This window comes from Cydia pomonella, chromosome 8, assembly GCF_033807575.1.
Source record: "Cydia pomonella isolate Wapato2018A chromosome 8, ilCydPomo1, whole genome shotgun sequence".
Classification (NCBI taxonomy): domain Eukaryota; kingdom Metazoa; phylum Arthropoda; class Insecta; order Lepidoptera; family Tortricidae; genus Cydia; species Cydia pomonella.
Genome location: NC_084710.1, coordinates 14,290,130 through 14,305,540, shown reverse-complemented (window position 1 = coordinate 14,305,540; position 15,411 = coordinate 14,290,130). Strand labels below are relative to the sequence as shown.

The following is a 15,411-nucleotide window of genomic DNA, read 5'->3' as shown; positions in this document are numbered from 1 at the left end:
GTATTGAAAATATTCCCAATTGTTTATTTTTATTACTTAATCTAAACTAGAAGTAAATCGAATGCATAGCTAACTCATTACACAGATACCTATTTGAATTACTCAGGGAAGGTCTTGGGTACCTACAGAAGACAGGCTTAAAAGAACTGAAAGTTTGGACTAGACTAAAAATTTGAGGCGAGTCCCAAAGATTCAATGAAACGAGTCCATACCAGCATTAATTGTTGAGAATTTCGAGGCCACAGTTCACATTGTTGGCTTGAGCACTTGTATGGCGCTTTGAGAGTACATGGTTTTGTTTCGATTTTTTCGATGCTTGCTATTTCGACCTTCCAATATTCCTGTTATGTACGCGAGCGCGGGCGAATAGAATTTATGAATGAACTTATGAACCTATAATGTGATTTCGAGATCCATAATGAGCATAATCAAAGTACCTATTTCCTTCTCAGTCTTAGTTTGCCATGCTTTCGATTTGTCTACGGCAAGCGAGTGGAATGTCACAAACGTATGCGAGAATTTTCGGCGAGAGGTGGGTCGTGAGAGCTTTACCGCGCTCATTATGAGACGGCCACAGTTAAGACACGCTTCTACATTCCACATTTATATCGCTAATGTGATTTAACCTCAATTTAGAACTAGATTTAGGCTCAAAAGCGTAAGATTCTGTAGATAGGAGTTAAGTAAAACACTACGCCAAGTGATTGTCAGCAATTGAGTAAAGGGTAAGGCTTTAAAAATTGAGACTTATTTTCATCAGTGACTTAAATCGCCTAGGGCATTATTTAAATTACGGTAGAGCCATAGCTACGAGCTTTATTTTGATTTAATGATTGATGAATTTACATCAATTAAGGTCGACAGTTTTGGGTTTCGTCATGGGATTTAAGGGTTAGCCATCATTGAGGCGAATATAAAATTAATTACGTTCGTTAAGCTGGAGAATGAATGATCAAGCGTTTAAAGTATGTAGGGTCAGCATCAATAGTAGCGGATGAAACAACGCGCCAAAAGTATCTGATATTCCGGATAACTTTTCCAAATATTGAAAAATCTCTAAAATTTACTATCAAAAGTATATCTTTTAACGTCTTAATTGTTCCACATAGAGAACCCACCACATTTTGTTGAGCTGTTATAATGGTAGATACTTTTGAAACCTTGTTTGATCCGCTACTTTTGATGCTGACTGTACCTGTATAGTTAGGTACTGGCCGTTAAACTAAACTGATTCACTGCTTATTTTCTTTTTTATATAATTCCTTTTAGGGTAGACTCTAGCGGAACTTAAAATAATATTAGGTGTGTAATTTCCTCCCGCCCTGGATTTGCTAAAATATGTATAAATAAAAATTAAATAAACGTGCTGCTATCAAGCTCAAATATGTTTGGAATCTCTAATCTATTGGTTTGTGCAACACGGCATAAAATAAAATACTTTCCCCGTCCTACCTCTACATTTTATTGAATATCCGCGTGCATCGTCAAATAATCAAAAATAGGTAGAATCGAATACATTTGTAAGATGGAGCTATGACGCAATAGTAACGTACTAACTTGCATGGGCGCATCCAAGTTAGTTGGAATTGCGATGGAACCACTGGGCCGTGCACTCTGATTCTGCTATATTCAAGCACGTACGCTAGAATATTGTTCTTTTAATTTACTTAGATACAAGTTTGTTTTACAAAATATTACAGCCAAAAGTGGAAATAGACACAAAATGAACAACAGAAATAAATTAAATATATTTAACATTTATTTCGTGTAATTCGAATGTGCCGTTTAGCCTTATGTTTATTATTAACGGATAGATATGTTGTTATAAAAGTCAAGATGTGAAACATTTAGACTTGGTATATTCAACAAATAACACTGTAAGACTACGTATTTAAAATAAAACTTATACAAGTTACCCTTTTAATGTACGGTTAATTTTTATTTGTTACTCCAATAGTTGTACCTACTGCGAAAAAATAACTTTCATGTATATTACCACTTTACTGTCATCTGTTCCGAATCCTCGTTGCATATTAATTAATTATCTACAACATCTACATCGTAGTATCCTTATAAAAAGCTCTTACGTTTAGCAGCTTAAGCACAGTGTTGAAAGCTCGTTCCGTCTAAATCCTTAGGGTGATCAGTATCAAAGTAATTCATTACAATTACTATCAATATTATAACATTAATGGTAACATCCAATGGGGATTTTGATGAAAGGGTAGTTATAAATACGAGTATGTCAAAGAAGATGTCGAAGATTAGTACCATTATAAAGAATTTTAAGCATGCCTAAATATTGTGTTGATTTTTTAATACCTTTAAAAACCACCAAATACCAAATTTCGCATTTAGCTACCGCGAAAAATGAAATGTTTGAAGGGTTAAAACAGAAACTCGACTTGTTAGCTTCATACTCCTCACAAAACAAAAAAAACCTTAATGCTTTTTGCCACAGAAAATGTTCTTATGGGTTTTAGAATCTCAATCCAAGAATTTGTATTCTGCACATTACAGCAGAAAGAGTTTATCGGTATGTATTGTATAACACGACCTAGGCAGCACAGGAACTGCTAAAGATGCAACTAATCCATTATGTGAGGATTTAGTATTAATTAACAAACGCGTCAAACCAAAATTAAATATATTTTTCACAAAAATCTACGACGATCATAAACTTAAATCAGTAGGTATGAGTTTGGCAGAGCACAGCCTAATACTCATGGACGGGATAGAGTAAGCTAAGCATAAAGTTTATAAATACAATAGTGACCGATAGAAAATAGAAGTCTCTATATAAAATGTATTCAAAACCCCCAGTATCTGTACCTTGAACTTAATTATGTAACTCAAATAGCATCAGGTAAGGTAACGGTATAACACTTGAGTTACTTAATTAAGTTTCTCTGTATGAAATTGATGAATCAAAATTAATATCATTCATTATCATCCAACATAAATAATTATTGAGCTGATGCTGTGACGAAGATTCAGGTATTTATGATTTGCATAATTAAATATATCTATAATTGTTTAGTATAGCCCTTCCATATTAACGACAGGGTAACAACTATGTTGTATAGGTACATTTAATATTAATAATATTAAAATATTTTAATCGCTATACATACAGGGTATTACGACTCTTTTTATTTGTAACATTTGTCGTAAATAGGGATCGTTCATGTTCAGTATCCTTAAAACAATTACTGCCAAAGAAAGAAATTTAATCCGTTTAAAAGTTTAATTATTACAGTAATTGATCCCATTGATCCTTGAGTAATGGTCGTTTCTGGAGACAGTCCTCGTCAGCAGCTTACGCAGCCCTTTAACATTCAATGATTACGTGTATCTAACAAAATTAGCGTTCCAAAAACACTATGCAAGTGGCAAGAATATTTGACGAGGGTGAAATTGTTCATTTAACTCATCGTCACATTCCAAAAACAGAATTAGGTATAATCTTTCTTGTTTACTTATTCGCATCACATCTTTCCTTCTTTTTACCAATAAAGCAGTTTCTCCTCAAATTAAATTTCTCCCTCTGGCACACAATATACTAACATCTAATACTTTAGACAATCTGCGATTTATTCTATCGTAGATTATTGACATTGTCTTTTAAATCCTATCCTGATACAATTCAACAAACAACATTGCATTCTTTACTAATTTATTCACAATTTCACATTATCTACCTATAACTTCCATCACTTTCAATTCACGAACAAGTAACTAACGTGTATGCTTAAGTCGAGTAACATATAATTCTCTCTGTTCACATTCGTGTCACAGCTCGGCGCATTTGGTTGCCACTGGCAGTTTTGTGCGTTCACAATTCGTTCCACCACTAGAACAGACACGGGTCTGGAGCAGGCCGAAGCGGAGACCGGAGACCGGGGTCGGGACTCACGTGAGGCCCGCTAGGCCTTGGCTCACCGAAGCATTGCTGTTTTCTCTAAGGGTTGGCGGACTAAGGGAGCCGACGAGGGCCTCGGCGTGGGCCTCGGGAGCGTCAGTGTCAGCATCGGGCTGATCAGGTTCGGGTTCCTCTGGAGGGGCAGCGGCGGGCCGCACATTGTCCAGCCGCGGCTTCGGCGAGTAGCGCGGCGTCAGCGCAATGCCCCCGACAACTGGGTGCGATTTCCAGGCGGGAGCTGGAGGACGTCGTGCATCATACGCTCGTTCTCCTGGCGTACTGCGAACAAAGAGATGACTGGCTTAACCATTATACACACGAGTGACATTAGGGGCGGGAGTTTGCTGGGAGCCACACTCGAGAGGGGCTAGGGCACATATCATGGACACTTTATCTGGGTGTCTACACGGGTCCTAATTTTGGTGAAGGTCCTAAAATTGGGTGGGTTGCCTATTGCTTGGAATCTAGTTTAGAAACTTACCGTTATATTTTAAAATGATTAGGACATCTGAGACATTTCCTCTAGGTATCTACACGGATCCTAATTTTGGCGAAGGTCCTAAAATAGGGTGGGTCACCTATTGCTTGGAATCTAGTTTGGAAACTTACCGTATTATTTTGAAACAATTAGGATACTAACACATTCTTTTCGGGGGAGAGTGGAGTCGGGTGCGTACTAATTACGCATTTATAGGGCTATGTTATACAAATAATTAATGTATTATTCTGTTAGTGGCATTCGAGCGTGAAAATTAGTGTAGTGTAATTTTGTAATGTATTAATTTTGTGCCCACATAACGCTTACAACTACGGCATTAGTACAATATTTTATCTAGCTTACACTTTTATCATAATTATGTAACTTCTTGTCAGGAAATTTTATTGAAAAAATGTGGACACAAAGGTTACCGGAAATGTATGAAATAAATTTGGGAGTTATTTAAATTTCTTAGGAATAGTACACAATGACGACTTACATACATTTCCGTTAACATATATAAGTAGTAAACGGTTGATTTGAGTCACCCACCAACCAGTTGGAATAAGTTCCAAATAAAACCTAAACCTTAATAGTACATTGTTAACCAAGAGATAAAATGGTTCACCCTTTCACCCGAGTTAAACACTCTACTTTTCATTTCAGATACGAGGAAAGTAAAATACATGTGCCTTTAAAAAGACACGGCTAAGTATAAACTTCATTAGTATTTCTTGAGGGTACTTTCAATTAACAATTTAGATACTTAAATATATATTTATTTATGAAATGGAGAGTTAATTACCCGAATAGAAATTGTATAACAAATCCGTTTAAAACCAAAATATTAATTGTTTATCGTAAAAAAAAGAAAAACGCGTAGGTACTTATAAAGTATAGCTCTAGAGCAAAAGCGTATCTATCATTTACTGCACTCTTTTTATAACAACAACGACCCACTTTCAGTGCATGAGAAATGAAAAGTTGATATACTTAAGTACCGGTGTACTGATCACATACACGTGGTTAATTCACTGCCTACACCGAAAGGCATTAAAGGTGTATAACTTGCCGAAGCGATGGCACCTAAAACGACATTAATCTATCCTAAACAAATAAAGCGGAATGAGCCGGGACTGCCTGGCCAGGGATAGCGTCATTAGAACTCTACAAAAGACGCTTAACCGAGATAAAGATTCTTTGGTTGCTATTTTATCAGCTTGTACAGTAGCTGAATCGGCACTGAAAATAGACGTTAACGGAAAAAAGAACCCAAAAATTATGTACGTTCTACAAACAATATTATTTTTTGCTACGTATTAAGTAAATGTTCAACGAAACGGGCGCCAATTCAATAAACACAGGCCTCCTGGCATTCACGTTCCATTTTGAAATTTGAGTCACTTGAACATTATATCACATTTGTCTTATAAATATAGTAGCATTTTTGTGCTTCCAAATCCACTTGAAATGGTTAATGGTGGTGGTATTTGTATACACACATATAACATACAGTGTGTAAGTTGAATACAGGCGAATATTTAAACGGTGGTTAGCAAAGGAGAAGTATATTGAGATAATTTTGTTTAGAAATGCAATTAAAATATTAACCATATAAAATAATTCGGCCCGCTATGTAAAGCAACAAACAAGTTACAAGATAAATGAGCTTTTTAAAGTAACTTTCAACGCTTGTTGGCCGTTACTATAAAAAGTTCGTATCCCGTAATTTCCTGGATTCAACGGGCATTAGTAATGAACTTTAAAGGGCTGTCACAATAGACCAATGCCTGGTCGACGTGGCATTCAAAGGCCCACAAACTACAATAATAATAATAAATCCCGTAATGTCATGTCAAATAATATTTTCTCAATTAAATGGACTACTATATATATAAAAAATATATTAAAAACAATAATTCTAGAACACTATGAAACTATTCTTAAATGCATGCCAGTTTGAAAGAAATATATAATGTAATGTAAGTAAATAAACAACAACAAAATACTGCATGTAAGGAAGCTAAAATTTTGAATAATAAAACCGGCCAAGAGCATGTCGGGCCACGCTCAGTGTAGGGTTCCGTAGTTACTCTTCCGTCACAATAAGCTAAACTGGAGCTTAAAGTATAGTAAATTGTTAACCAAGGGATGAAACGGTACCTTTCACCCGAGTTAAACAAATAGGCAAATTTGCATAATCAGTACCTAATTAAAGTAAGTCTTTTTACTATGAAGGGAAAACTTTTTGCGATAACTCAAAAACAGCTAAACTGATCATGTCCGCTATAGTTTTCATTTGATGTCTTTCTTAAGCTCTACTTCCAAGATTTTTTTCATATTTTTTTGGACCTATGGTTCAAAAGTTAGAGGGGGGGGACACATTTTTTTTTCTTTCGGAGCGATTATCTCCGAATGTATTCACTTTATCAAAAAATGTTACTTGAAAACCCCTATTAGTTTTGAAAGACCTTTCCAACGATACCCCACACTCTAGGGTTGAAGCGAAAAAAAAAAATTCACCCCCACTTTACGTGTAGGGGAGGTACCCTAAAAAAAAAAATTTTAGATTTTATTGTACGACTTTGTCGGCTTTATTGATTTATATATCCATGCCAAATTTCAGCTTTCTAGCACTAACGACCATGGAGCAAAGCCTCGGACAGACAGACAGACAGACAGACAGACAGACGGACATGGCGAAACTATAAGGGTTCCGTTTTATGCCATTTGGCTACGGAACCCTAAAAAAGGGTTTTTTATTTTTATTTATTTATTTATAATGTCATGTTGTAATTTAACGGCACATTGCTGCTTAGGTAAATTTAAAAATAATAATTACAGGTCATATTAACTTAAAAAACTTCTTAATTAATGATTACACGGATAGCTTCTATATTTGGTTTAATTTATCGCCCATATAGCATTTACACACTATATTAAGTACAGTCAGATGCAGTAAGAGGTGATCCCCCTTGCATACAATCAGTCTATGCAGGGGGGTCGCCTCTCTCTGCATCTGACTGTACATGGTTATCAAACTTATCAAGTACTTATTGCTGTATATTATTACGTTTAAAAAAAAAATTACAGTTTAGCACCAAATTCTACATGTATTCGTAAGTTTGTTATAAAACTAAACCTGTTTTTTTTGTTTTATGCTTTATATTTATTTATGTTAAATCGGGAGGCCAATTCGAACGTACACTTGACATCAAATTGATTATGACACACGCAATACTCATTAACGACGAAGGTACGAGAAATTCAATAGGCTCTAGATTATCCAGCGAGGTGATTATTGCTCGATTATCCAGTGAGTCCATAAACACGTGCTAATTTACATGAACCTTTATTAACCATACCTGTTGAAATTGTTCGGTAATTTCTTTTATCTCAACCTCAACTTACAACAATAATGCTTCAAAATTTAAAACGTTTGATGATAGCTGTCTACGTAAAACCAGTAACAAGACGTAGTTGAAAATGCATCATTCTCAAGGAATTATGATCGCGGATTCATCGTCACGGGCTGAGTGCTCGGCAAATAGCAGGCTCTCCGCTGCAGTGCCGGGAATGTAACATCGTTTCAACCAGGAAAGGAATGGACAATTCAATTTCTCATATACTCTAAAGATCTTCGCCATGAATTTAGTAACAGATGATATTACATTTACACTCTGCAAAATATTTCGACTTCACAAACAAATTATGTTTACAAAAGTAGGTATTGAAAACTTGAGAAACAATCACTGAATTAAAAATTGTCAAATTTATATTTATAATATTGTATTCGTAACTACGTAAAATAAATAACAAAACTAGTTACTGGTTAAATTGCCAATTATTTTAGAGTTTGTCTTTATTTTCACGCTGAAATGGATTTTAGATTTAGTAATGAGAAGAATATAATTTCATGGCTGGTGGCTTCCATTTTATATAATCCGATGAATAAAAATTAAATAATACCTCTTTGCGGCCCCACAAACTCTCCCGACGGGATAATGGAATCCTTTCATTTTCCCGTAGGATTGTCAGAGATTTAGATCAAACTAACCGTCGTTGATCGTTTAAAAATACTGGTATAAATAACGATGATATTGTCTGTGATGTTATGTTATTATTACGAGGAAATAATGTTGTTATGTAGGCGTCCTTTTTTTATTAAAAATATGAGATTAGTCAAGTCAAGTGGTTAATCGTTTAAGGGTCATTCATACAGAACAAATAAGGGATCAAATGTTTTCGACCTGGCTGTTTTCCGGGAGCCTCCCACCTTTTTTAGATGCATACGGTAGATAAGAATAGTTAATTCTGTTTATAATTTAGATGCATACCTACTAAATAAATAATTTTTATTGTATGTACGGTCACGTCAGAAAATATCGATCCAAAAAAGTGCCAAAAATATGTATACACGACTTTTATAAATGCCCATATATTAAGGTGGTGTATACATATTTTTGGCACATTTTTCGTATCGATATTTTCTGACGTGACTGTACAGCGAGCTACAAACACATTATGAATGAAATCCATTTATATCCATAAAGTGGCTATGTAATTATGCGGTTCAGTGTATGTACGAGTTGTAGATACTAGGTCGAATATAAAGAAAATCTGCTATTTAAAGAAGTCCGATATTTTTGCAGATTGTACCAGACTCGATTATCGATTTAATATAAAGTTTTTTTGAAAATCTTACATTCTCTTATCATCATCAAAATTGATTTCATGGTTTCTGTTATTTTCATTATTCAAATTTAACAATTTCTTTTATCGCTAACTCAGAAGTTGACTCACGACATTTGGCGGCGAATCGGCAAATAATATTTGAATTTCAGTTTTCCTTCCGAACGGTTGACTCTAACAAGAATATTTAACATTATCGAGTGTCCCTTTCTCTGACATTTTTCATAACACGAGTGATAAATGCGCTCCCTTCTCGCACCTTTATTTTTTTGCGTTAAATTGATTTACACAGATACGTTTTATTGGAAATACATATTAAATATGCCTATTCTATCCGTATCAAACGACTTTTTTGGCAACAAAAAAATATAAGAAGAGATTTGTGCGATAAGCTTTTCGGATACAGGTATTATAATATGTGTGTGTTAAAAGGAAACACGGCGCTTCCGAGCTTAAACATATTTGCGATACAGGGTAACCCCAAATAGGTTTGGATGGAAAGCTTTTAGCGTAAATTGTGGCATGAGAGCCACAAATACCAGCGGTGATCGATAAAAAAACAATGGTCAACGTTTCCGTTTGGTACTTAACCCTTAAGCCCCCGTAATGGCCCGATAGTTCGCCGGGCACTGATAGGGTTGTCGAAACTTGTTAACGAAGCCCTTCGGAGTTATCGACACTCTCGGGTTGTCGAGCGCTAATCGACTAAACCGATCTCGATTTCACATTGGGTGCTATTAGGAATGTATCCGTAGGTATGAAGCCGTGTTGTCTCGGCAAAGATTTATAGGTCGCGTCAATACCACGTTCGAGTCGGGTCAAACGCGAGTAATTTATCACTCGCACTACTCACAAAAGGTTGTCACTACACTAAACGTGTCACGCTCGATAAGAGACAGTTAACGAACTAGAACGAACCGCGTTGGCCCCACAAAATCGCTGATTAGGCTTTCTTTACATACATATGGAACGTGCATTTGCAATGCGACTTGGCAATCGAGAGTCAACAAGGTGGATCTAATTTTCTCAAGTCGACTAACGATAGGTACCCGGTTACAACTAAATTTGCTTTCTTTGCAGACTTTGGTATGATAACCAATCAATAAGTGCCGATCACTTCAATTACTTTGTATTGTTTGCAAAATACATACTTAGTACACAATATTTCAAAGATTTTCAAGATCTTTGAGCTTACATATCTGTCGGTATATGTAGGATAGGATGACCACTGACCAGTCTATAAATGAACTGTCCTGTCCATTACTTCACGGCCAGTTGCTCTCAAGCCGGAGTGCACTACACGAAAGCTGTTTCCAGCCAGGCGCACTGGCGGCTCTCCAAACTCTTTCTGATAGGTGCTACTGGTAATACATACACGGTCACCCATCCTGACCATTTTATACGTGAGTTTGTTCTTTTTTGAACTTACTAACCTTAGATTTAACGGGATTCTGGCGGAACTCGTAGGCTCGTAGCTTCAAATATGAGTTCCTAGCAAATTGTAAACCTGATCTAAAGTAATGATTATTGTGTATAAAATGTTTCGATAGTTGGAATTTCTTAGGTATTGAAAATTAGCTAGGCTAAACAGTTTCTTTTATTTTATTTTTGTCTTTACGTAACAATGTAAACACTGGGTGAACTCGAGCATAATAGACGCTACATTTTCCGATTAATTAATCTTCTTTGGACTAACGCTACGTCAGATACCGCTACGCTACGTTAAACATCACTTAACATTATTTAACCTTTATAGGTATACTTAAAGGATTTTTACTCCACGTTTACACACCCGTGCGAGTGGCGAAACGGATGACGCACCATTTACCTACTTAGAACTTATACTCTCACACTCGCATTACGCCTGGTCACAAACGTCAACTCGTTATTTCAATGATATTTTATTATTTCTCACACATATATTGTCCGCAACGGTAACAGCAACGCACATAAAGGTCTCTCAAAAACACTGTATCGTACATTCATTAATTCTGTCTCAAATTGGAGCCTGGTTAGAAAAATACGGCATCCGCCTAAAACTAACCTAATAGCCCCGAGCGCCTGTACTTGTAATACGTATACGCTATTCGTGTGTATACGTAGAGCCTACTATTAAAACAAAGGCAGATGAAATTGCAAGGGTCACAAACGAGTGAATAGGAAAAAAACTACCACCGCTATGGCTTGTAACGTTGATTAGTTTATATTGAGTCGTTCGTACATTGTTACTTTTATACTGGCCATTTTGAGGAAAAACCCTGTTACAAAAAGAAAAGTATATAAGTTGAAAGCAGATAGGTCTAGGTATCGGTGATAAAAGCTACGTTGTAAGTTGTCTAATATCTATTATAACTACTTAGGTATAAAGCTCATTTAATTCCATTTCAAACTCGTACCTTTTTTTTTTTAAATAACAGCAAGTATGATATGAATGGGAATAATGACAATTTTAGCACAAAAATAAGTAGCTTGTTAATACAATAATATTCCATACTTACTTTCTCTAGTTACATTGATAGACATGCACACCTTCAACACAGAAAAGATAATTCCTTAATATCTTTTAAATAGTCTTTTAAATAAAATAAAATAAAATAGTCATGTTTATGTATTAAAACATCGTTATGTAGCAGAATGCTTTATAAACCATAAGCAAAGAGAAATGTGAAAAAAAGTTTTAGTCGCGGTATGTTCGCGTTCTATGAATAGAACATAAATTGGAACAAACTGCAACGTCGGCGGGTGTACGTACGGGTTTCTCGTTAATGTGGAAAGTGATACTTTTCAACGCGACCCGCTAACCCGAGAATACGTCCTTTGTGAACAAACTGACTTGAAATTATGTCCTACACTATTAAACGACCTACATTTGTATGTTTATAAATATAATATGAAAGAAAGTGACAAGGGAATGAATGAAAATGTCCATGGAATGAAAAAGGCAGCTAAATGAAACCAAACGGCAAGGGAATGTGAAAACGTAGGGGTATTGAAAATTACAGCACATTCGACATCATAAAGTCAAAACTAAAACTCACTCAATATCTGCAGGGGAAAAGTCGACAAATACTCTCTCGACTCTCCACAGATAAAATATAATAACTAGTAAGTTCTGATATAAATTACCACTATAATGTGAATACTAATAATAAATTCATTAGGTCGAAGCACTGAGACTCCATGTCCATGTGATGTTAGTTAAAAAGCGGCCAAGTGCGAGTCGGACTCGCCCATGAAGGGTTCCTTTATGACGTATTAAAAAAAACTACTTAAACTACTAGATCTCGTTCAACATTTTACCACTTTGGACACACATTTTACCACTTTGGTAGTGTCTCTCGCGCAAACTATTCACTTTAGAAAAAAAATATATTAGGAACCTAAATATCATTTTTGAAGACCTATCCATAGATACCCAACACGTATGGGTTTGACGAAAAAAATTTTTTTTTTAATTTTATGACGTATTAAAAAAAAACTACTCACTAGATCTCGTTCAAACCAATTTTCGTTAGAAGTTTGCATCGTAATGTATATCATATATATTTTTTAGATTTTTCATTCTGTTATTTTAGAAGTTACAGGGGGGGGGACACACTTTTTTTTACTTTGGGAGGTTCTCTCGCGCAAACTATTCAGTTTAGAAAAAAATGATATTAGAAACCTTAATATCATTTTTGAAGACCTATCCATAGATACCCCACATGTATGGGTATGTTGAAAAAAAAAATTTTTAATTTCATGACGTATTAAAAAAAAACTACTTACTAGATCTCGTTCAAACCAATTTTCGCTGGAAGTTTACATGGCAATGTATATCATATATTTTTTTTTTATTTTTCATTCTGTTATTTTAGAAGTTACAGGGGGGGGGGACACACTTTTTTTTACTTTGGGAGGTTTTCTCGCGCAAACTATTCAGTTTAGAAAAAAATGATATTAGAAACCTTAATATCATTTTTGAAGACCTATCCATAGATACCCCACATGTATGGGTATGTTGAAAAAAAAAAATTTTTTTAATTTCATGACGTATTAAAAAAAAACTACTTACTAGATCTCGTTCAAACCAATTTTCGCTGGAAGTTTACATGGCAATGTATATCATATATTTTTTTTTGATTTTTCATTCTGTTATTTTAGAAGTTACAGGGGGGGGGGGGGACACACTTTTTTTTTACTTTGGGAGGTTTTCTCGCGCAAACTATTCAGTTTAGAAAAAAATGATATTAGAAACCTTAATATCATTTTTGAAGACCTATCCATAGATACCTCACATGTATGGGTATGTTGAAAAAAAAAAAATTTTTAATTTCATGACGTATTAAAAAAAAAACTACTTATTAGATCTCGTTCAAACCAATTTTCGCTGGAAGTTTACATGGCAATGTATATCATATATTTATTTTTTATTTTTCATTCTGTTATTTTAGAAGTTACGGGGGGGGGGGACACACATTTTACCACTTTGGAAGTGTCTCTCGCGCAAACTATTCGTTTTAGAAAAAAATGATATTAGAAACCTCAATATCATTTTTGAAGACCTATCCATAGATACCCCACACGTATGGGTTTGATGAAAAAATATTTTTTGAGTTTCAGTTCTAAGTATGGGGAACCCCCAAAATTTATTGTTTTTTTTCTATTTTTGTGTGAAAATCTTAATGCGGTTCATAGAATACATCCACTTACTAAGTTTGAACAGTACAGCTCTTATAGTTTCGGAAAAAAGTGGCTGTGACAGAATCGGACAGACAGACGGACATGACGAATCTATAAGGGTTCCGTTTTTTGCCATTTGGCTACGGAACCCTAAAAACGTACTTAAAAACTAGTTAACTGTTAGTTAACAATATTTACATACATTTACAAATGTACACGTACTTTAATTATAGTATAAAAGCTATCTGCTAAGCTAAAGTTAAATAATGAAACAAAGAATAGAAACAATTGCTTTGTTTCACGGATGTATGCAGGTTTCCTCACGATGTTTTACTTCACTGAAAAGCTAGTGGTAAATATCAAATGATATTCCGTACAAAAGATCCGAAAAATGTATTGGTACCTACTAGAGCTAGGATTTGAACTCGCGACCTCAGGATTGAAAATCGGAAGTCAGATCCACTCGGCCACCACCGCTTAAGCATAGTACCTAAACTATAATTATGGTAAGCTAAAGTTATGGTTTAACAATGGCAATAACTATGAAATTATGTCGTAAACAAACAACAACATCGTAAAAAAACATTCAAACATCATTCTTAAAGGTATTCTAAACATCATTTCTAATACTCACTTTAGTACAATAAATGATTTGTATTTTTTTCAAAAGAAAACCTACCGAGATTATTCTCGTATTAAAGTAGCCTACCATCCTGCCACGTTAACAAAACTTTCCCGCATCTCAGGCAGTTGATTAAACCTATACTCTTGTACTGGTTCCGCTTGAAAGTTAAGCAGTCTAAAAACTTAGTCAACAGTTTCAAGTGTAAGCAATCCTCGGGTATGTGATTGCTTGGCCGCAGTCCAAGCGAGTCCGCGTGGATTACTGAAGTAGAGCTTCCAATTATGACCTCTTTTTACCTTTGAACATTTCTTCCATCATGGTTTGCCACCTGGTGTAAAGGGATGTTTGGATGAGGAGCTTGTTTATTTACACACTGTGGCTTCTTTGTACTTTTGTATCCTGTGCTGTTTCATGCCGTAATGAGGTTGTTTGATATTTAATTTTGAATTATAACGTAATGCATGAATTTTGCGAAGCAAATTTTAATTTTACTTTAAAAATGTATGATATTTAAGTGTGCTAAAAGAAAATAATTATATAATATATTAAGGGAAATACTAGTAGTGTAAAATAAAAATGATAATACAATTTAAGTAAATCCTGCCAAAATTCATTATAAGGATTAAAACCTTGTTCTGGCTGAATAATGGATATGGACCGATAATGTATAATTTTAGTGAATCTGTGTCCTAGTCATTGATTACTAGACTCAAGATCGTATGAGTAATCTGAAGTTTTCAGGGACTCAATAAAATTACTGTATGATAAAAATCTCTATAGTATGTATGATAAAAATCTCTATAGTATTCTCTTGTTTAAACAGTAATGATCTAACTCATAAATTAAATAATATTTTTAATACCGTAACACAATGGCTCAGCGACCATAATCTACAACTAAACCTAAAAAAGACAAATTTAATATAATTCCGACCCCCATCAGCGGAGTCCATTAAATGTAAATTTTACTTACCTAGACAACCCAATTTGACCAATAAAGAACTACAATCTCCGCGGTATAATTATTGACGAA

At 34.9% G+C, this 15,411-nt stretch overlaps 1 protein-coding gene across 6 annotated transcripts in view; it reads right to left on the bottom strand.

The window, feature by feature from the left end:
* Positions 1 to 2,630: 2,630 nt before the first annotated feature.
* LOC133520638 (atherin) overlaps positions 2,631 to 15,411 on the bottom strand; it is a 229,496-nt gene continuing 216,715 nt past the window's right edge. For 5 of the 6 annotated variants that reach the window (XM_061855180.1, XM_061855179.1, XM_061855183.1 and 2 more), the window contains one exon: positions 3,978 to 4,201. In XM_061855180.1, coding sequence (XP_061711164.1) covers positions 4,116 to 4,201 — 86 coding nt within the window. In that variant the 3' untranslated portion in view covers positions 3,978 to 4,115. Of the gene's footprint in view, positions 4,202 to 15,411 lie in introns of all 6 variants that reach the window. The other variant, XM_061855178.1, reaches the window with a different exon arrangement.